At 33.0% G+C, this 23870-nt stretch overlaps 1 protein-coding gene across 1 annotated transcript in view; it reads left to right on the plus strand.

Moving 5' to 3' along the window:
* The window catches only part of LOC106460245 (puratrophin-1-like), a gene marked incomplete at its 5' end in the record, with an annotated part of 70201 nt that overhangs the window by 39081 nt on the left and 7250 nt on the right, over nucleotides 1-23870 (plus strand). The window contains 7 exon segments of the mRNA XM_022386917.1: nucleotides 12733-12960; nucleotides 13465-13665; nucleotides 15003-15760; nucleotides 17035-17199; nucleotides 19317-19392; nucleotides 22360-22533; nucleotides 23752-23844. Coding sequence (XP_022242625.1) covers nucleotides 12733-12960; nucleotides 13465-13665; nucleotides 15003-15760; nucleotides 17035-17199; nucleotides 19317-19392; nucleotides 22360-22533; nucleotides 23752-23844 — 1695 coding nt within the window.

Consider the following 23870-nt stretch of genomic DNA (forward strand, 5'->3'; position numbering starts at 1 on the left):
AGTTAACATTTGAAAACAATAACGTTTATAACCTGGCTGACGCATTATAGTTAACATTTGAAAACAATAACGTTTATAACCTGGCTGACGCATTATAGTTAACATTTGAAAACAATAACGTTTATAACCTGGCTGACGCATTATAGTTAACATTTGAAAACAATAACCTTTATAACCTGACTGACGCATTATAGTTAACATTTGTAAAACAATAACGTTTATAACCTGGCTGACGCATTATAGTTAACATTTGAAAACAATAACGTTTATAACCTGGCTGACGCAGTTATAGTTAACATTTGAAAACAATACCTTTATAACCTGACTGACGCATTATAGTTAACATTTGAAAACAATAACGTTTATAACCTGGCTGACGCATTATAGTTAACATTTGAAAACAATAACGTTTATAACCTGGCTGACGCATTATAGTTAACATTTGAAAACGTCAGCCAGGTTATAAACGTTATTCTTTCAAATGTTAACTATAATGGTGTCAGCCAGGTTATAAACGTTATTGCATTATAGTTAACATTTGAAAACTATAATCTTTATAACCTGGCTGACACATTATAGTTAATATTTACTTGTATTTAAATGTTACACACACATCGTTAAACAGGTGAACTAACGAATCATACACAATAGCTGTATTAGTGTGCTATTAAACAGTTATTGACTGGTTATGTGGATAGTAAATGATCTGTTGCCTAAAATCACCAGTAAACAATTTTCTACCCCCCTCTTCTGTTCTCAGTTTTACTAAAACCTGATTAATGAGCGCGGTCACATTTATATTTAGCCTATATCCCCGGGCCTACATCTCAATTTTCAAGTTTAACATTCTATTCAGGATGTTGATCTCTTTTTAATAATCATTAAGATGTATAAGTTGTTTAATTTTCAAAATATAACAGCCCTTCATCCTGTGATCATACCATTAAACGAATAAAACACATACGTCTAACTTCAGCATAAAGTTTGCTTAGAATGCTGGCGAGATTTTCTACTCATTGAAGTAGAAATACTTTGTTATTGGTTATCATCATCTACAACGATAAACTTTTGCATAATAAAAACCAGTAAAAATTTTATAATACTGTGGCTGAAAACTTGATATTTACATAAAACAGAATGTTGAAAGGAATTTTATATTTTTGTGTGTGTTTATGATGCTTTCCATACAAAGTCAGATAAAATTAGCTGCTTTTGCAATTGCATATAAACTGTTGAATAGCAATTCTATGTGTATACATACACCGTGTGGTGTGAACTGCTAACTTACGCGTGGGCCTAATGTATACATTTTACTTGTATCATTTCGCTAATACAAGTAAACTGAATTAGTGAAGTGATACATCTTCAACATCTGTACTTCATGTTGTTTGTAAAGGATCACTCCTGTTTCAGCACAACCATGCTAGATATTACTTGAGTGATGATAGGCCCGAAGAAACACTAGAATTCTAATAATTTCCTTAAATTATACAACAGCTTGATGTGTCTGTAGATACGTGAATCTCTTAACTATATACTAACAGCATCGACATTTTCTCCATTTCTTCACACATGCAATGTTTCCTCAGCTTTCACTCAGACAGATAACGTTTACACAAGCCTTTACTCACACTTCTTAAGCATTTGCTGTCTACTGCACGACGTTACCTTCCTTATATATTTTCTATGTTTCCTATTTTTCGCAGTATCTCCACAGATATGATAACTACACATATTCTACGATATCGTCTTTTCATTTTCTTCAGCAGTCCTTGTCGTCTTTTCCCTGTTCTTGGTCGTTGCTATATAATTTTCTTTGTCCGTTTTTTACCATCTTTTCTTGACATATGTTCAGCCCACCACCATTTTTATTCCTTTAGTGTTTTTAAAATGTCTAATAGTTCTTGTATTCTTTTAACTTGTTTTTGTTATCTTTTTTTATTAATAACGCGTGTTTGTGATCAGTATAATAATATTGCTGTAGCATGTATACGTTAAATACTTTCGCTTTTAAAAAGATGGGTATTTTTTGTACTTTGAATATATATATCTGAACTTCCCAAACGTACTCCAACCTGCTTTTATTATTAAGGTTTGTTCCTTCTCTTCTATTGTTCTTCATCTTATAGGTGTTGGATTGAATCTTCATATCTTTAAAACTTCTTGTCGAAAGCGCTACAGCAAATCTCAAGTTTGTTGGTTCTTTTTCATCGAAAACAATATTTTATTTTTAGGTTAAAAACACATTTTAGATCCCCTTATCTAATTTTTCATTTTATTTTCACTATATCAGACACACCAGTATCTAAATGTATTCTCATTGTTGCATCTATATATTTATACAGAGCACTATTGTTCAATATTGAATATACAAATCAAAAACTAACGTAACAACCACAGCTGCTATAAAGTCGCGCTAGAACTACATGTATTATAACTAATGTTGACATTATATAGCGTTTTGTCGGTAGTGCTACGTCATCGAGAGTTAAGCGCTTTTGGGAAGGGTATATAACAGCCATTTCGGCGTAAGGTATTCATACACTCATGTCATAAGTATGTGGTCAGATCGAGGATTTAGAATTCCCAAGACTTGGATATATATTTTATGCTCAATGGCTTTGGAAAACCAAGAAAGATGGGCCAATGTTTGGGTACAGGAATGAACTAAAAAGAGACCTGCAGTAAGTCGTATCCCAGCTGCAGTACTTTAAGTCTTGCTTCTTGTAACGGTGGAGAATGCACATATACAAAGGTTAATGTAAAGAGCCATCCACGCTCCAGGCAACAGTCCGAAACATTATCAAGAAGGACCTCTGTGTAGGAAAGCGACACAAATCATGTGTACATAAGTTGCTTCCACGACTTATCTGTTTAATTGGTGCATTCCTCAAGCGACTGGAGAATGAAACGGGTATTCATATTATTCTAAACGAAGACATACTGGTCAAATTGCCAGACGCGTCTGTGGATTTCTGTCAGATAGGACTAATGAAACGGGCGCCGGGAAACCGTTGGCCTCGTACACTAGATGTATAATGGATAACGTGCAATGAAGAATGAGTGGTGCGCTTTGGACGTGACAGTTTTACGACGGGGTCTTTTTCAAAGAAACTACACTGCACAGTTGTTGTCAGTTAGAGCATGACCGGACGTCGCGAAAATGGACTGTAACCACGTGACGAGGCTCCAAAATCGTTTAATATAACAAGCTTAACCTATATGATTTCTGTTATCATTAGAGTAACAACAAATGCTTTTTAAATCATCTTCAGTCTTGCAAGTTTTTCTTTACTTATACACACAGTTTTCGTCAACTTTTGTTCAGTCACGTAACGTTTTCCCAACTCTTGCTCCGACCACACAACACGTTCACAAGCCTTTCTTTACTCAGACGACACAATGTTGTCGCTAGTCATTATTCATATACAAATAACGTTCTCACCAGTCTTTACTTAAGACCACAACGTTTTCGTTAGGTTCTATCTAAGTTTTCAAGCATTCAAAAATCAACAGTACGTTTGATGCCCATACAAGAAGCTAGTGAGTTATTTATATATATTTAAACTCCCCGTTTCAACTATGTACACACTGCCCTTTTAAAAAACATTTACACATTGCCTTATTACAACTATGTATACACACACTGTCTTATTACAACGGTTCACTGACTTGTTACAACTATATATTCAAACTGCCTTGTTAGAACTACATATACTTATTGCCCTGTTACAAGTGAAAGCTTCAGAAAATATTTATGTTTCATTAATCTTCAGAATTCAGACCACCTTCATAGGCCTCATGCTAGGGCTAATGTTTTCTGGTTGTAAAATACAGTTTTATTATAACTGTACAAAACATGATAGCCCAAATCTTTTAGTTTTATTCAATGAGATTTTTTTATGATGAGAGGGTTTTGAATACCAGGATCAAGCATTAATTAAAAAGCCAGTAATAAGAAAACATTAAAAAATCCGTCTCTCTCCGGCAAAATGCCCCCTAAGATGTAAATAAGTCACGAAGTTATCAAGTCATAAACTGGGAACTATATACGATTTTATAATAAAGTATTAATACACATAAATGTGTTCAAGTAATTTGTAGATACCTTAATATCAACATACTGATAAGTAAAACTCTTGACGTTCTTTAACTAAATATTTTGGCAAAAACACTTTCATTTTGTAAGTTACACAATGAAATTTTAAAACACGATTTATCAAAAAAACAACAATAAAACATTTCTGTTACATATATATATAACGTAAACGGTAAAAGCTCTTCAGCCCATGGTATAAAGCTAAGCCTCTTCATATAAATTTTATATTAGAAGTTATCTGTTACATTGCATCTAAATAAGGTACACATTGCACCCATCATATTTGTCGTGCGTTAGCAGAGTGCCATATTTTTTTGTTATTGTCATCTAACTAAGCATCGCTCTTAGAAGTCATGGGTTAGAGATTATATGTACTAAAGTACGTCTTTTCCATTCTTTAGGTTCTAGAGCATATTTCCATTTCTTGACTACTTGTCACCATGTTTGATCTAATTTACCTCGTAACATTTTAAAAGCATGGCTTTCATCTTGTCGTTAGTGGTCATGTCGCGCCCATATCTTCCACACTGGTAAAAAACAACAAAAACTTTAGTATCTGATTCGGTAGGTTTATGATCGAAACTGCATTTTACAGCATATTTTAAATTAGTAATTAAGTAAGTTACGTGATAACACTGATGTAAAATCTCGGTAGAACTGAGTGCATCAGAAATTCCTCTTAACATAATTTGACGTGGCATAGGTACTGTGGTACCAGTGAAAATCGATACCTTTTGGGAAAGGTATGTGACAAAATTTTCATACACCCCGTCCCGGATCATAAAGATGCATTCATATTGGGGATTTGAAATTTCCTAAACTGGGAAATTCCTTGTACTTAAGGCCCCTTTTTATTACTGAAGAAGAATAGCCAACTATCCGAAAGTACTCGAGTTTCTGAGTCTTTGGAAATGTACTTGACCTTTTTGTTGGTGATCCTTTGTGCTAATTCTTTTGTAGTCTTTGAAAACCAAAGTAATTTGGATCAGTTTGGGAAGCCAGGGCCATCCAAAAACAGATTTGAAATAATTCATCTCTCAGAATAGTACAAAACATAATGCAATGGAAACTACGAGGCAGGGCTATGATGTACGGTCGTCAGAGTAGCGTTTCTCAATCTTTTCGATATCAGGGACCGGCTTACTGCCTTCCTAAACTATCGCAGACCATTAAAATGCAAGAACAACTTAAAAACACTACGATTCATATATGAATATCCTGTCAGTTTCTGTTTGTTTGTTTCGTGAAAATCTACGGACCCCGTAAGTTTGTTGTGACGAACCACTTCCGGTCTGCGTACCGTTGGTTGAGAAACACATAGATAGAACATGACCATGTGTAGTGACACGGTCTTTAATTACATAATGAGGTTCCAAAATCGTTTTAATATAATGTACTCTTTTCTCTCAGAAATTGGAGAAAATTATGTGTCTGAATTGTAAAGAACGAAATTCAAATTATACATATGCAGCTGAAGAATTAAGAGATGGGTGATAAAATCTATCCCGAACAGACAAATTAAGTTGCAGTGGTTTAAAAATAAAATATAATAACAAAGACAAAACGAACATCTTGTGAATTTACTAACTGTGCTACAAGTAGCTGAAAATAAACATGAAATACTGCTGTTATATTGTGTGATGGCCTTTAACCTTCTTATCTGAAATTGGTTTCCGAAGAGCTAGACTACTGCTGCAGGGTTTCTAAATCTATGATATTAAGTTTCTGGGGTAGACTAATTTCTTAAATGCGTCTATTTGTTCATTAAAATTCAAGTGCTGGTCGTCATGACAACGAGGCACTGTTCAACCCCTCAATCTGTAAACAAGCCACAAGTTGGCTGGGCGTTCTCCAGTGTCTGTCTGCTACGTCTATACAATCCGCGATTTGGCACCGAGTAGTGACAACATGAATAGTTGAAAAACAGGACAAACATGGAAAGTTGTCAATAACTGAAGTTAGAAAGAAGAAATGAAATGTTAGAAAATGAAATCACAAGAAGCTGTAAGTGTTAGTGATAACTTTTTGTGTTTGTACTTGTTTTCTTTTTGAAGTATTGTGCTAGTTACATAAAACGTAAGTGCACGTGGTAGCATTGTATGTATAACACATCAGAGGGCAGCTTAATCCTCTAGCACCTTCATACAATCACGCCTCTGTCGGCCAAAACTGCTCCCAGTGTCCAGGTTTTGTCAAGTTCAGTATAAGTAATTATACACGTTATTAATCTTCGTTGTTTGAATATTAAGTAGCACCCTTCTAAGGGTTTTAATTCCCTTAACTATATTAAAACGTTATTATTGTTAACGTTCAGTCAAACTAGTATAAAGGAAAAACTGTGCGAAATTAAAAAGATACATGAGTAACAGACTATATTAAACGTGTGTTTGATGCTGTATCAATTTAACTATTTCTGCTTGAGGCCTATATATGTTAGGAATGAAACATTATGTACGATCTACTACAAAGAATTAACCAAACAGCTAAATATTTAAAACTGCAAAGGATGTTTTTGTTTGTCTTTAACAACTTAACAAAGATATGTTGTAATGATATATAAAAACAAAAGCTTTTGAACTGGTTAAGTAATACATTTTAAATGAACAAAAATATGCAACCTTAAAATAATGTAACAACATTTCGTCGTGAAACGGGTACATGTACAAAAAAGTAATCAGGCGTTCTGGTCTAAGAAAACTGGAAAGTTTCTATAGTCACGGGAAAGAAGCTTGAAGCTCTGTGAATTAGACTTTCGAAAATGGCGGTCATTTCAAATTCCAGTTGCCCTACATTACACGTTTCATGGTAAGGTTAAACATCAAGGTCGCACCTGGTGTGAAAGCAAGCGTACTTCCGAAATTCACGTATGACCACTGTGCGCGATTTTGCCACTCGTATTTGCGCTATCGCTCAGCTTACTTTCTTTTTTCATGGTTTACTGGGTGGTTTTTTTTTTCAGGTTTTAACCTCAAGAGGTTTAGTTAGAATTATGAAGTGTACCAATTTTATAACACACTTTCAAGGAGAGCAAAATGTCTTATCAAAAATATGCATAAATATATACACACATTTTTTTAATACATATGAATAAGTACATTTATGTGATTAAGGGAATTAATAACAATTGTTTGGTTACCTTTCATCCTGTGTATGTCTCGTACGTATGAGTGGCTTTCGTCTATATACTACAGTCTTGGCCAGAATGTTTTCATATTTTTTAACAAATAAGATCATTATTAATAAGAAGGAATACAAATACAGTTAGCGTCGTAAAACTGAGAAATACGTGTTATATTAAATATCTACATACGTAATTTGTATAATGAGACAGGTTCTATGAACATCATGAACGATTTATTACAACAGCAAACAATTTTATAAGACACCTGTAGAGGATGTATAATTCAGCATTTCACCTATCACAACAAAACATATACGATGATAAAATATAATATTATTATAAATAGCGTCTGTAACCTTATATCAGTTCATATTAAACATTCAGTACTTGGTTGGTCCTCCTCGTACTCTAATAACCTCTGTAAAACGACTGGGCATGCTGTCAGTGAGGTTATTGATGTAATCCACCGTGATTTCATCCCAACTTGTCACTAGAAGGCGCTACAACTCAGCTATAATAGCTGATTTAGGATCGTGGTTAGCAATTTTCCGGCTCATTTCTGCCCAACAATTTTCAATGAGATTACAATCTAGAGACTTTGCTGGCCATGACAATTTTGTAACATCCTCTTGATCGAGATAATCCTGTACAATGCACGCACTGTGGGCAGTAACATTGTCATCCTGGAACACAAAGTTATTTCCAAACCTTGCCCTATCATATAGCAGAAATATTGTCTCCAAGTGATGCCTGTAGGAGGCGCAATTGGCGTTTCCCTGGAGGATATGAAGAGCAGTTTTTCCACCATAATGAATAGCTGCCCAAATATGTACTGCACCAACTCCTGTGGGAAAGACAGTTTTCCTCATCTGTTCTCCAAGCAAACGAAGAACACGAATCCTGCCATCAGCTTTAACAAGCCAGAAACAGGACTATGGGGAAAAAATTGTATGTCGCCAGTGTCCTAACTGTACGTTTTCATGCTGTCTTGCCCAATATCACTGTGATGGAGGCGAATTCTGATTAATATTGATTTGCAGGTAGCCCTTCTTGCAAAATAACCTTGTTTGGTCAGTCTCCTATTCACTGTTCTTCTGGGTAGTCTGGAATGAATGTATCTATGCCATTCCTGTCGTAAAGTGTTAAAAGACTTCTTTCGACCTTGACATGTTAATGTGTTCAAAACACGGCCATCTCGAGCAGTATTTTTTCTACGTCTACCAGTAGACTTTCCTGTATTCCTATGGCATTTCAGTATTCTGGATACAGTACACTGGGGGGCACCCTACTGTTCTGACAATGTCCGGTGCAAAATAATCATACAGACCAGAATAATGACTCGTACATGTTTGTCCAATCATACGATACATTCTTTGTTACTACTCGGACATTTACTCAATAACTACTCCATGCATGTAGACAATAAAATCAATATAGAACATTATCCAAACATTTTGGCCAAGACTATAGATACAGTGTGTAATACGAAATGGGTAATAAAAAGTGCAACTATATTATATACAGTCAGAAGCATGAAGGATAAAGGAGGAATGTCGAGAAATAAATGATCAGTGTGATTACAAATATTGTAAGAAACATCACTTAGCGAAACGGTGTTGGTGTTTTATTATTATTATTTTGTTGTTGGCTGTCTAGGCTGCTTTCTGTCAAAATTATACAAATATTACTTGATCCACTATTGAGGAAGAAAACAGTGCGGTACCTGTTTCTGAAAGAAATCATGTCACGCAACGAATCGCGCGATAACATTTATGACCGCAGACAGTTACTCCCTATCACATGCTACACAGTACTTGTTTGACACAAAAAAGTTCACCTAATGTGTCTTGTTCATGGAGATATCGTCTTTCAAACGACGAACTACGTGTTAAAAACCTAAGCCGATTTGTAACATCTAGACTATGGGCATATCCACTTCTGGGACGAACCATGTGTTGTAAACTAAGCTAGTTTTATAATTTCTAGTTTGTGGGCATATCCTCTTTTGAAACGAATACCCTGTTATAAATCTAAGCAAATTTGTAATATCTAGTTCCTGGGGACATATCATCATCTAAAACGAACTGCGTTATAAACCTAGGTCGGTTAGTAACATCTTGTCCACGTTATAAACCTAGGTCGGTTAGTAACATCTAGTCCACGTTGTAAACCTAGGTCGGTTAGTAACATCTAGTCCACGTTGTATACCTAAATCGGTTTGTAACATCTAGTCCACGTTATAAACCTAGGTCGGTTAGTAACATCTAGTCCACGTTATATACCTAAATCGGTTTGTAACATCTAGTCCATTTTGTAAACCTAAGTCGATTCGTGAGAGTTTACACGGGCCTAATTCCTTATTCGCAAAAACTACCTTTTTGCTCCCCATTTTTAAGAGCTTCTTATCAAAGGAGAGTAGAAATAGCAGGTGTTCTAATTTAATGGATCACTTCTGGTCAACGCCAATACCTTGTTGCTTGTTTTCCTCTCGATCTTTTAAAGTATTTATTTTTAATTCAGAAGATTTGTTGGTTAGACTTTGTTATTTGAATATTTTATGTGATTACTGGTTAGGTTGTATGTTCTTTGAACATTTTACATTAAAATGTAAGGTCTACAAACTGTCTTGTTACGGAGCTGCCAGTTTCTCAAATGATTCTCCACTTTATCTCCATAATGCGTATTCAGTACGTTTGTTTGGCTTTCCTATAACAAATTAAAACTTGTAAACGGAGATTAATATCAAAGTAACATAAAACACTCTGGGATGGTTCTACACGTACTTATTTCTATTATTGCGAACTTTCTACTCCTTTGATAAAGCCTTTCGATGAACTTAGTGTGTTATTTTTATGGCACAGAATACAGTATTGGTTTTAGACGAGAGATCATAACCTTACTAACATACTGTTATCTCCATTTCATTACAATGGCTAAAACTTAATCTATTAAGAAATGTCATTCATCGTGCGTGTGTAATTTCTGTTGTATTTCATAAAATTTGAAGGAGAGAAAATACGGCAATTGGTCAGTTTTGGTGATAGTATACCGTATACGCCACGGATCAAAGTCTGTATTTTTCTAGAACAAAACCGCTGAAATATTTATCTTGTTGGTGGAGATAAATTATATAAGAACTAAAGTAGTGGCATGGCATTGCTATGTCTGTGTTCGAAGAGGTTCCATGTAGAATCTGTATGGAAACACGACTTATGAAGTCGCAGTTCACTTACGATCACGACGTCTTGTATCTGATCAGTAGACATTTCCATAATCTCGGTGGCTGTTCTTTTAATAGCAAAATTTAGGAGTAGAAATTAATTTTTAAGCTTTTTGTTTAATTCTTAAGGCTCTGTACTGACTTAACCTTCGGTCCGCCGTCTACAGTTGCTAAAATTAAAGGTCAAAACACTAATGGCTTGAGAGAAATTTACACGAACGTGGCTGTGAGATGCAGTAATTTTAGAAGCTTGATATCGTTCTTCTATGTTAACTGTCGTGAGGAGACCCTATCGAAAACACCAGTGACTGATCTGAATTAACTGTTACGTGGTAAACAAGTGCGATACCGCTCACAACTGTATTTTCCTGTTTACATAGTGGTATAGGTCACACTATTTACATACTTTGTTTATCTAATGTACTTGCTATAATAAGTGGACAATACGTAGAGACATGCTCCGTCGCCCTTGCACTCATTCGACGTGGCATCTACTCCCCACCAGATCAGTTGTGCTTTGTTTATATGCTAATTCAGTACGTATACAGATTCGTTCAAAGCGTGATACTATTTCTTTTCGGCGATTTAGTTAGTTTGCCAACAGTTGCTGTTCATCTGCATGAAACAAATACTAACTGAAAGCTGACCGCCGAAAATAACTTGTTGAGGTGAAAGATTTTAGGTCACTCACGTGAGACTTCTCAGCGCCATAGATGACTGATTACTGATGTTATTTTACAGATATTCTGAGACTATATTTACCCTTTGGTTTATGGTAAATGTAGGTTTTCCATATATGGAAGACACATATTTAAATATCTTTAGAACCCTTCTGATATTCTGATAATTAGGACCGATATTTCGGCTGTGATTTTTGAATGGAAAAGCACTAAGTTTTCACTAAAGACTTGTGTTCTTCAGGTACCAGAATTTGAAACAAACGTATTTTTCAAAGTCGGTAAGCTGTAAAGAATTCTATAACATTTATCGAATAACCTTTACATCAATTAGCACATAGCATAGAAATTTTAGTGAAAATTGGAGCTCAAAGTATGCTAGGTAAGTCACACATACTGAGCTTTTTGCGTTGATTTGGAACGCTGCGGGCCGAGTGTGATCTATTGGTTAGCGTGCCGAAATGCAGATCAGGAGGCCAAAGGTTCGAGCCCGCAACTTGCCACAATACTTTCCACTGTGGGTATATTATACAAGTAATAGTCAATCCTGCTGTTAGATTAAGAGTAGACGTGTAGGAGGTGAGCACTGTGACTGGTTGCTTTTCCTTGAGCCAACAATTTTAAAGGGAAGACAATCTCCTCAACCTTGGAGTATCTGACTATTCATTTATCCATATATCGCATAAGGCGTCCATCAGGATGAACATACTAAATATGTCCAGAACCAAAATTAAATGTTTTTATATATAAGGTGTACAACTGATATCATTCCAGGGATAAGGCATGTTTTGCAAAATATGTTCCAGAATATTTTATACTTCTGTGACTCCTGCTTTAGCCGTTTTGTGATTAAATAAATAAGATTAAAAAATGCTGCAATTTAGATATTTATGCTCTAAAGAAAACGTTTTTCTTTTTTTGTTTATTCATAGACAAAGAGAAACGAAACAACATTGAGAAAGATAAACTCATTGCATAAAATATTTGTCCGATATTTATTGTAACTTTTGTGGTTTTTCCAGTTGAAATGGTGGATCTTAAATAAGAGTGAAAAAAACCGTTTTGAGTTATTAGTTGAAGTAATGTAGTTTATTTTTAGCTGTAACATAAATAGCCTATTTTGAACTCCAGTACAGTTATAAAGCCAAATCTACTCTATTTCTTATTAACCATCAAATTATCAATTTCTTTTTCATCATTCAATTTTTTGCATATTACAGTACTCACTGTAAAATAATTGACTACTAAAATTGGATGAAATTACTCGTTTTTATGTAATCACTGGGATTAATTGCAATATTGATGCTATCTTTTTGCAATTAATATGTTATTGGGGGAATCATATCGCCAACAAATTCTTATACCCACAAGCAATTCTATGTATTGATAGTTTATAAAAATGTATTTAAAAATACAATAAGGTTTTATTTTTAATAATGCACAACTCTCGGTTGTTACCAACAACTGTACAAAACGAATTAAAGTGGGAATTACAGACAATCAAAGAATCACTTACACAGCATGTTGTAAACAGGAAAATGTCAATGTTTCCCTTTCTTATGCTGGACAGTATATCTCATAACAAGTTTAAAGTCACTGAAAATCCTTCCAATAGCGGCAACTTGAGAAAGGAAATGATCTATTGGAGGATGCCGCAGCATTCAACCCTAAAGTCTCCAACTTGACAGCTGGTCCTCCAAATGTGGTTGATGACGGTGGGCATGGGGATGTACAAGAGCTTGCAGATACTCTGAAAGACCATATGAACACGTTTACAGAACATCTAGAAGATACTCGAGAGCGGTTGGAAGATACAGCCAAATGTTACCATTTTCTTGATAGAGTGAGTGAGCTACATTGTTTTAAAATTAATTATATGAGATGTTCCAGAATGTAATTTTCACAGAAATATTAGCACCAGATAATAATCTTTTAACTGATTGATATATTATTGTACAACTACCAACTATTTATTTGAAATATTCATTTTCACTCTATACATTAGTCATTTATAAAATACTAAATCATTTACTACAAGAACCACCAGTGACAGTACAAGTTCTTTGCTGTCTAAGGGTGTTTTGTATATCACTCCAGGTACAGTTTGATATGACTATTCTGAGATAAGGAGTGAAATTGTTTCACATTTCAATATCACCTTTAATTATTTTTTACATAATGATACATAAAACTATTTTCATGCTTTACATATATTTGTCAAATTAGTTATCTTTTCAAATAACTTTCAAACTTAGTGAACAGAAAGATTTTTTATGTCATTTTGACATTGCATAAAAGTGTTAGGTTTATCAATAATATATCTATGTTTATGTTTTTTCTTCCCAAGTCTTATGAATGGGCTTTAGAAACTATGAAGTTTGTTTCAAAGATGAAAGTTGAGCAACTTTTTACATCTGGTCTGATGAAAATGTTGAAACAGCTTCAGGACTATCTTGAAGATCATCCTCCAATTGCAGATGAGGTGTTCCAAGAAATGTTGAATTTGGCAACAAAGCTAGAGAATAAAAAGTTGCTTGATCAGTGCAAGGTATTTTTATTTCTTATACATAACAGTATAAAAATAATTTGTTCAATTTGACTACTACTTTTAAAATAAACTACTGGTTTTAAACTAATATATTCAAAACAAGTTAAACGTATCTACAAAACTTCATTTCACTATTGGTTATCAAAGTTGTATCTAAAGCTTTAAGTAATTCTCTTTCTTGTCAAACGTCCACACAGGCTAGTTCAGATACTGTAAAACTCAATTGACAAGACGAATTATTTTTCTCTACTCTGTTTCTTACTGCACAATCTGCGACAAATTCACTTACCTTACCCTGTGAGTTACCACAGTTGTATCCAGAACTTCAAATAAATGTGCTCCCCAGTTGCACAGCAGTATGTCTGTGGACTTACAACTCTAGAATCCAGGTTTCGATACCAGTGGTGGGCAGAGCACAGATAGCCCATTGTGTAGCTTTGTGCTTAATTACAAACAAACATAACTCTTGCCTTTAAAATAACTATTTTTAATACTCTTGTCATGAAAACTAAATAATCATTAAATATTAGATCAATAAATGAATTAAATAATAACTCTTACACTAAGCAATTGTATATCCAACAACTTTATTAGCAATCATGTGTACACAATATTAAATATATAGTTTATCATATTGTTGAAACAAAATGTTTCAGCTTACTGAAATTAGAAGTTTAACAAAAATTCTGAAATAAACATTTTTGATAATCTATGTTACTCCAACTTGCCTGTGAAATATCAGTTAAGAAGTTAAGAGTTTGTTTTAATGAAAATATTTCAAATATTTTCAGTAGATGAGTTTAAGATTACAATTCATATTTTTATCATGAAATGTTTCAGCAGTTTTAATTTAGAATCAAACACAGTATATTCCATTTTTTCGCTTCAATAGCCATAAGATTAGCAAGTCTCTGTTCAATGAATAGTTCTGTTATTCAAGTAAAGTACGTTTTCTGTCAGCTAGCTCGCCAACATCCTTGTATATTGTGCCAGTTCAGGTCAAATATTATGATTAACAAAGTAGTTGGAACCACTTGAAATATTAGTGAAATCTTTCTGGAACTGGTTTCACTTAGGTCAAGGTAGGCATGTTATGAAATGTGACTAGTCAAAGTTTTCTTATATCCTCAAAGAAATTATACTCGTGAATAAACTAGTGAAAATAACTAATATATGAATTGTTTATAGCTTATGAATTTTCTCTCAATTGTATTTCACTGTAAATTTTATTTTCAAAAAATATAAAATATTTGTTGCAGCTGTATAATTTCTAGTACAATGTATGATTTTCTATGTAAAAGTGTTGTGGTTTTGAACTTATACTACTTGTGTTGTAGGCTGCTTCTGCTCGTTGCCAAGAAACAATGGAATTACTCCAGACAAGGCGAGCTACACTTTTGAAGGCTAAGCAACACCAGGAAATAGAGGCTCTCCAACATCAGCAGGAGTTGTGGGAACCTGATTCTGATTCATCCAGTCAAACTAACTTCCAACACCACCACAGCTGGACTCCTCAAAGTACAAGCACTCCTACTGCATCTTCCATTTCATCTTCTGGCTTTTACAGGAGAAGATCAATAGCTACTTCATCTCCCCACAGTTGTTCAATTGGCTCTTATACCTCTTTCCCAAGTAACTATAATCCAGTGTCAGGATTAAAAGATTGCCATTCAAACCACTCCATTGATGATAAAGAAGATCATATTCTGAGTCAAGGACTCATTACAGAAGATCTAACAACACAAGGACCAGTAGCCTCAATCTCTCTTAGTAAACTTGAAGCCCGAAGTAACCATACTCAGAAAGAAGCTCAACCCTATGGTGTATTTAAAAGTCATAGTGGAAGTAGTCTTGTAGGACTGAAAGAGAGAATAATTGGGAGTATTGTTGCTGGAGCTGCTTCCATTCAGAATTCTGCCAAGGAAGGATCATCTCACCATCGCCCATTGAAGAAGCTGATGAGAAAGTGTCAGACATGGCAGCTCTGTGAAGAAGCTCTTCAGAAAGCTACAAGTGAAGTTCGTGAACAGAATGAAAAACTACAAATTGACCAAGTGACAAGAGCAATTAACCAGTCTGGGGAAAATGTTTCAAAGTAAGATATAATTTTAATTATCAATTTTTTTATCTTTAGGGTTTTGTGATGAAACGTTTCTCTATTGGATGAATAAATCATGTAGCCACATGCAAGTGAAGTTCAACTAATACTTCCCAGGTTGTGAAAAGCTTAACTTGGGCTTAATTTTGTCTTTTTCTAAGAAGTTTTTTCCTTTTTTATAGGTAAAAGTATGTAGGACCCAATCAGTGGTGAATATTTTAATGTAAAGTTGCTTACTGTTAGTTAGAGTTTTGATAGTGAAATGTCATTCTTTTTGAAAATATTGTATAAAAGTTTAAAACTGGTATTCAGGTAAGCTTCTGTAATCAGTTGTCACTAATACTTGCCTCCTGGGAAAGAGAGTTAGATTTCCTTACATCTTCACAAGATTAAGACAGCAATAGAAATAAACATAATACAATAAAACACTTTTAAACTAGCCAAGACACCAATACTACCTTCCTAGATTACCCACATCAACAATCATTCCCATTATATATTTTTAAAAAGATGAATCCTTGGTTCCTATTGACTTGTATAAGTTTTTGTACCATGCTTTGAAATGATAATGATCTCACTCCAGGAGGGCATTACACAGAAACAAGCAGGTATAAGCTTTACTGAATAATCCTTATAGTATGTAATTCTGTTTAACAATGCAACCTTTCACATTCTGTTTACAAGATGCCAGTTAACTACACAAAGAACAATTGCATGATAATTTTGAAAATATATCTAAATAAAGATATATTCTTCCCAATTACAGAAAAGTGAAACATAGCAGTTCTTTCAGCTGCAACAAAGAACCCAAAAATTAGATGCTGTGAAATCACATTTTATTGTTAGATAAGTAACTATGAAATGTATTAGGTATTTATATACATTTTATCTTCAAGGAACTCCAACAATAGTGTGTGTGTATAACTGTCTGATAAAGTTTTAGTAGAAGATTTTTGCTTATTAAAGATAAAAAAAAATTAAACAGTATAGTAAATTAGAAAAAAAAAGAAGTGTGCATGAATTTTAAATGTACAAGCTAGATACATGTAATAATTAGAAATTTATGATATAAGGAAAGTTTATGACTTTACTCAGATGTCTTTTGAAGACACTTGACATTTACATATTTTTATATCATATTGTGTAGTTGTTGAAATATTACCAAAACTTCAAATTACCAGTGATTACAGTGGAAGCTCAGTTGTTTTTGGTTATTAGAAGTAATTATTGTACACTTAAAACCACTGTTCTAATGATGGTGACTTTTGCAGTGTAGTAGAAACTGAAGATCCTAGTAGCTCATCCAGGTATGCTGTAGCCCACACTTTATCAGATCCAGGTACGTGTAGTTCACCTGTCCCAGTAAACAGCCACCTGGCAAGAACTGCTAACAGCAACCAGCCAGAAGATCTTGACCAACAAATGAAACGAAAAAAGTAAATAAGTTAAAAGTATTATATCTTCATTTTTCTTAGTATCTTAAGAACAATTTTACCATAAAATAAAAATGAAGTAAATTTAGTCTGTTTAAACTCTCTGCTTTTTAATAGGTTAACAAGGTACATTTTTAATATCTGTAGCTTTCAACTGATTAATATACCCTTAAAGCAGACATTATCTTAAAAACCTGATAATATTTGATGCTTTTAAAGCTGATGAAATATGATGTAACCAAACACCAAAGAATATCTAATGTTGTGTTTAATGCCTGGCTTCAAAAATATTTTTGTTTGCTGTAACCGAAAACTGATTTAAAATGTGGGTAGGTAGGTAAATATATTTTTTTTTCAAATTGGTCAGCAGAAAAAATTTCAGAAATACACTAGTTCTGTTATCACCTAAAACATAACATGTTAAACCATGAATACAATTACTAACAACATTGATTTTATGAAGAGAATTGCAGAAATTTCAAATTATTTTACAACACACACACTTACTGGTCATTATCAACGAAATTGAATGGAATTTTGCCAACAGTTTTGAGGTTTGTTCTTCCATTTCATTTCTTTTGGCAAATAAATCTACAAGTACTTCCCTCCTGTTGGAATTAATTTGTTTTTCATCCTAATCCTCAATCCGTGAGAATATTTGTTGGAGACGTATACACTTAACAGACTTGTATTCGCCATGTTGTTGATGTATGCTCGCCAATAGTAAATTCTTCCCTGCTAGGACATGTATTTATTAATTTAGCATGAAGGGTCCTGGGGATGAGATAAGCCATGTTGCCAAACCTAAATGTATTGGCCAATCAGCATTGAGCTGCCAATTGGTAATCAGGTGTATGCCCTCCTACATCATCATAGACTACATGAATTTCTGAGAAAAAATATTCTAATCATAATATGGTGATAAAAAATTTCTAAAGTTGGCAAATTTTGTTAGATGGGTTGGTATATTGGCAGAAGTTGGGGAAAATAAAAAGTTCCTAGGTCATAATATCAAAAATCTTTCAGTCTGCCCCAACTTCAGATGGTCAGTGGAGTTACAGCAAACCGAAACATTTTTAAGCCTGTCCTAACTGCCACACTACAACAATATACATCATATACTGTGGACCTGTTGAAAGCAATATTTTTTATTCCCCTAGACATTCTTTATGATTTACAAATACCTTATGAACTTGTTCTTTTGTTGCTGTAACCCACATAACTTTACTTGCCGTATTTAGTAAAATATATTTTTTGTAGTGACAATTAGCAAAAGGAAAAGAAACTGTACATTCACTTGTGACTGTAAACCTTTCAAAAGCAAACTTGCCACAAATATTACTAGGAAATGTCCTGATGGGAGGACCAGGCCCAAATGATAAAAAATGTTAATGCAACTAGTAGTCTAAGTTTTAAAATTGCAAAATAACAGTCATCAGTAGATCACACAAACTGTCAGTGTAGTTCTCCACCATTTCAGTTTGACTTGGATTGACCTTAGTAGAGTGTGGTCTGCAAAGAAACATTATCTTTGATGGAATAGTTCCAGTGTCCAAACAAAGTGCCAGTGCATCCTTGAAGCCTCTGTGAAAGATTTAGGCTAACACATAAGATGAAATGAATGGAAACTGTTTGAATTTGTTTTAGTTATAGATGTGATTACCTTATATATTTGTTTTTATTGTTTTGAAAACTTTATAAAAAAAAGTGTCTATCTAACTGAATCAAATATTGATCAGATTATACCAGGGGTCAGCTACCCAAGTTACAAGAAGAGACATTTTTTTCAAATTCAGTGAAAATGCAAGATACTGAGAGCTGCAATGCATGTAACCCCTATTTCAATAACTGAACAGGGAGAGAGTTAAAGAACTGCATGTAGCTCTGGAGCCCCAGGCTGCCGTCCCCTGGATTTTGCCAAAGTAGTGGTATATCAGTGATATACTCTTTTTTTTTCTTCAGTTAATGTTAGTTATTGGTGTAATTTATTTATATATTTGTTATTTCACTGTTTTAAAAGCTTTTAGAGATAAAAAAAATTCTAATTTTATTAAAGATGAATTGTATCAAGTTTTAGTCAGATAATTTAAAGTAGTAGTGTATTTTATTGTTTTTTTCAGGACATTGTTACATATCATGAGAGAAATGATTCAAACAGAAAAGGACTATGTTAAGTCTTTGGAGTATATAATTGAGGTAGGCAAGATAAACATTGGTTAAGTTGTATATTCTTGGATATAAATAGGAATATTTAGCATTATATACCTGCATTGTTGAAAATTTGAAAAAGGTGTTTTTGCTTATCTTAGAAGTTATGAACGATAAATATTTATTGCTCCAATGTTAATGTCAGGTTTTTATAGTGTTTGTGGCTTGTTGACGATAAATTTCAACAATAAATGGACAGCACACAATCCACTTCTTTTAAAATAATATATTCAAAACAAGTCAAATGTATGTACAAAGATTTGTTACACTATTTTTTACCACAGTTGAATTTTGAACTTTAAATAATTATTGTTTTCGTCAAAAGTCCACTCAGGCTGGTTCAGTTATTTTAGAACCCAACTGATAAGAAATTATTTATTTTCTCCTCAGTTATCACAATACAGTCAATGATAAATTCACTTACATTACCCTATGGGTTACCACAGTTGTATCCAGAGTTTTAAATATTGTCTCCTTTATGTCAAAGTCCACACAGGTAGGTTCAGTTACTTTAAAACTCCTTTTGACAAGACAAATTATTCTTCCTTATCTCTGTTGTTAAAATACAGACTATGAAATTCACTTCAGAAATGGCTCCTTACGACTAAACTGACAATCTCACAGTCTAACTTCACATTTACTTTCTCTAACCTTCCTCTCTGTATCTGCACGTATTTATAACATGCGACAGAAAAATCTAGAAATATCTATCCTTTATTAACGACAATATTACACATAACGAAAAAGACTTAGCTTCGAGTAAGATGATGTCAACAATATAACAAAAGCCTAGTACAACAATTAAACTACATACACAACATATGACTCATACAGAGTACCGTAACAAAACTTGTCATAATTATCGCTTTTGAAATAATTAACTTTTTACACTCTTGTTATGAAACTAAATAATCATTAAATATTAGATAACTAAATAACTCTGAAACTGAACAGTCTTGTATATCCAACAGTTAATGAAAAATAAATGTTACCAAAAATAATGTTATTATTTCATTAAATTGATATTTAAAAAGTGCTTCATTCTATACTTCAAGAATAAAGAAAAATTCCCGAGTGTTGTTTATGACAATATGTAAGACCCTATTGTAATTTAAGGAAAGTGCATTCTTTCCAAATATTTTAATTATGAACTCAGCTGGAGATTTTTAGTTTTCCTTATCAGGTTGCTGATAAATGGGACATTTTTTTCATAATATCATTTAGAAAGCACTCAAAGGTTGAATATGGTCGTTTTAGTTTCATTTAGAAGCTAATACTTGCAGGAAATTTATGAAAGCCCCAACACCTCTTAGATACTTCTTTTTTTGTAAGACTGGGTTCACACATTATACATAACAAAAATTGGGATATTCTATACTTGTTAGAAATAAGTTAGTAGTAACCATATATTATGCTACTCACAATTAATTCCAGTAAACAGTAATACATTACACTATTTACATCTAATCCCAGTGAGCAGTAATATATTTTTTAATTAATTATACAAAGAGGTAATAAAATTAGAATAGTTTTTCAGCAGATTTTTTTTGCAGACATGAACTTATAGATTAACTGAGTTAACTTATAGAGATGTTTTGGTAAAGAAATACAAAATTTTTATTGATGTTCATACAAACCCAAACAGATGTTAAAATTAGCTATTCAGTTTTTAAAGTTAACTTTGATATCTAAGTTTGTTTTTGATAAATGTGAACACGTATTTTAGGATGTCTATGTTATGTTAGATTATTAATTACTGCTAATCCTTTATCCTAACAAAGGATGTTATGATAACTGTTACGTATTAGAATTTCAAATACCCTGAAATTGAGTTAACTGATAAATTTAAATTTAGTAGTTAAATTGTACTTTGGATTTAGTAGTTAAATTAAAGCCGATATATAGTCAGTTTATGATATTTGCCAACATGTTCACGATGAGCAAATTGATTATGAGTTGTCGTATGTACGATTCACTTAACGGGAAGCTAGCTAGATTTGTCACACACGCCAAGTTTGCCATGGTTGAATTTAAGTAATGTTTTTGTAAAAGTATTAATATCCTATGTGAATCCATTGAAGTTAAATGAGTTGTAATGTTCGAACTTTGTAAATGCTCCTGGTCAAATATCTGAAGTTTTCCGATCGGTAAGCATTATAACAATCACAGTTATAACTTTCGAAGTTTATAGCACACTGACTATAGTGAACTAATAATAGATACACACTTTGGTGTGTCATGTTGGTTATATTTATAGGCGTGTGGAGAGGCTTTCTAGAAATTTAAGTTTTACGTAACAATACAAATTTAAGCGTTTACGTACACACTTATATTGTTGATTTTTACTCTCAATAGTTATAACTTTCGAAGTTTATAGCACACTGACTATAGTGAACTAATAATAGATACACTCTTTGGTGTGTCATGTTGGTTATATTTATAGGCGTGTGGAGAGGCTTTCTAGAAATTTCAGTTTTACGTAACAATACAAATTTAAGCGTTTACGTACACACTTATATTGTTGATTTTTACTCTCGAGGCCCCCCAGTGGCACAGCAGTATGTCTGCAAACTTACAATGCTAGAAACAGAGTTTCGATACCCGTGGTGGGCAGAGCACAGATAGCCCATTGTGTAGCTTTGTGCTTAATTACAAACAAACAAACTTATTCTTGAGAATCTTCTACAACTTTGAAGAATAGGCGGGAGTTCCACAACACATATCTAACACTACAAGCTACGCATGTTTTTAAATATAAACTTAATCTAAACAGCATCAATATTAAGATAAATATATAATAACAAATTCGTTACAATAGCATAATAGTTTATTTGTGGAACTTTATTGTAATAAAATATATTTTTAATATGAATGACAGTAGAAAATCAGCAAACTTTCAAAATTCTTTGGATACTTCAGTCACAACAATTAAAGTAAGGTTCCTATGTTAATCAGAATTATCTACCAGAACTTCTTCGAGAGGACATTCCACAAGCATTACGGGGTCAAAGGAATGTCATTTTTGGAAATATTGAAAAGATTTTCGAATTTCACAATCACCACTTCCTTAGTCAGCTAGAAGAATGTGAAAATTTACCCTTCCTTGTAGGACAGTGTTTTCTTGCTTATGTAAGTATCTATTCTATATCTGTCTTAAGCTAAAAACAACATATTTGGAAGGTACTTGTTAATGATAACCATAACTAGGATGTATATGTAATGTAGTCTTGAACAGCAGTCAAGAAGGGTGATTAACATTTAATGTTACCATTTGAAATATTATTTTTAGAATTTTTTACTACCTATTATTTTAGATATTAAATTACAAAAAATTATGTCACATTTATTGTTTTGTGTGGAACACTCTTCAAATGAGCAGTTTATGGGGATGTTCCTTTCTTTGCAATGTTTCCAACCCATATTATACTATACAACTAAGTCATGTCTTTTAAAACTAGTATTGCTTTAATATCTCTTCTCCCTTTCTATGTTTCAACAATATTAGGTTGATTTGAATGAAATAAGTGTCAGTGTGCAGGAAATTGTAGGATAAATGAACAGCATTCATTCAAATTTATTCTTTTAGTATCTTTCTTTAATATAAGCTTGGTATGTTGATCAAGAATGAAGGAAAGCATATTAAACACCTACCATGTCCAAACTTTCATGTATAAAACATATGATCTTAATGTGCCTCTGGTGAATTTTTGTTTTCCTTTGATGAGTAGTTAAGATATAACATTTTAAATATGGGGTTCACTTTATGAGTGCACAGTACATTCTACCACTTTACAAATTACATGTGGGCCAAATGACTACAAATTTAATAATGGTATCAGGGTAACATGGTTGGATTTTGTATTGATGTACAGTTTGTGCATATTAGAATTAAAAGGTTTATATTTTGTTTGTTTTTTGTAAATAGTTTATGCTAAATTATTAAAACCGTTAATATATAATTGTATTTTAAAGTTATTTATATTATAATTTATTATCAAAAGTAATTAGTTATATATAAAATAAAACTTGAAAATGGGTTCACATTTTTAATTGCAGAGTGTTTAAAAACTAAAATATTTACATTTTTGTATTGAACACACACTTCTTTGTTCCTGAGATGGTAAATGGCATTTAATGGGTAAATCTAATTTTTGGAAATCATGGTGTATGTCATTCTTTTAATAAGTTGACTATGGCTATTTTAAAACAAGATTACCAAGTTTGTTATTTGATAAATGTTTCATGTGGAGAACTTAATGTTGAATGAATCAGTTTATCAGATTTTGAGAAAACAAAAAAGTCCATTATTCTAATTAAAATATTTTACTGTTTAATTTCAACATTTAGGAGCCTCAGTTTTATCTTTATGCCTTGTACAACAAAAACAAACCCAAATCAGAAGCTCTAATGGTTGAGTATGGGAATGCATTTTTAAGGTAAGTTATTGTTTAGATATTTGTAATAGG

This window comes from Limulus polyphemus, unplaced genomic scaffold (genome assembly GCF_000517525.1).
Source record: "Limulus polyphemus unplaced genomic scaffold, Limulus_polyphemus-2.1.2 Scaffold735, whole genome shotgun sequence".
NCBI classification, from domain to species: Eukaryota; Metazoa; Arthropoda; class Merostomata; order Xiphosura; family Limulidae; genus Limulus; species Limulus polyphemus.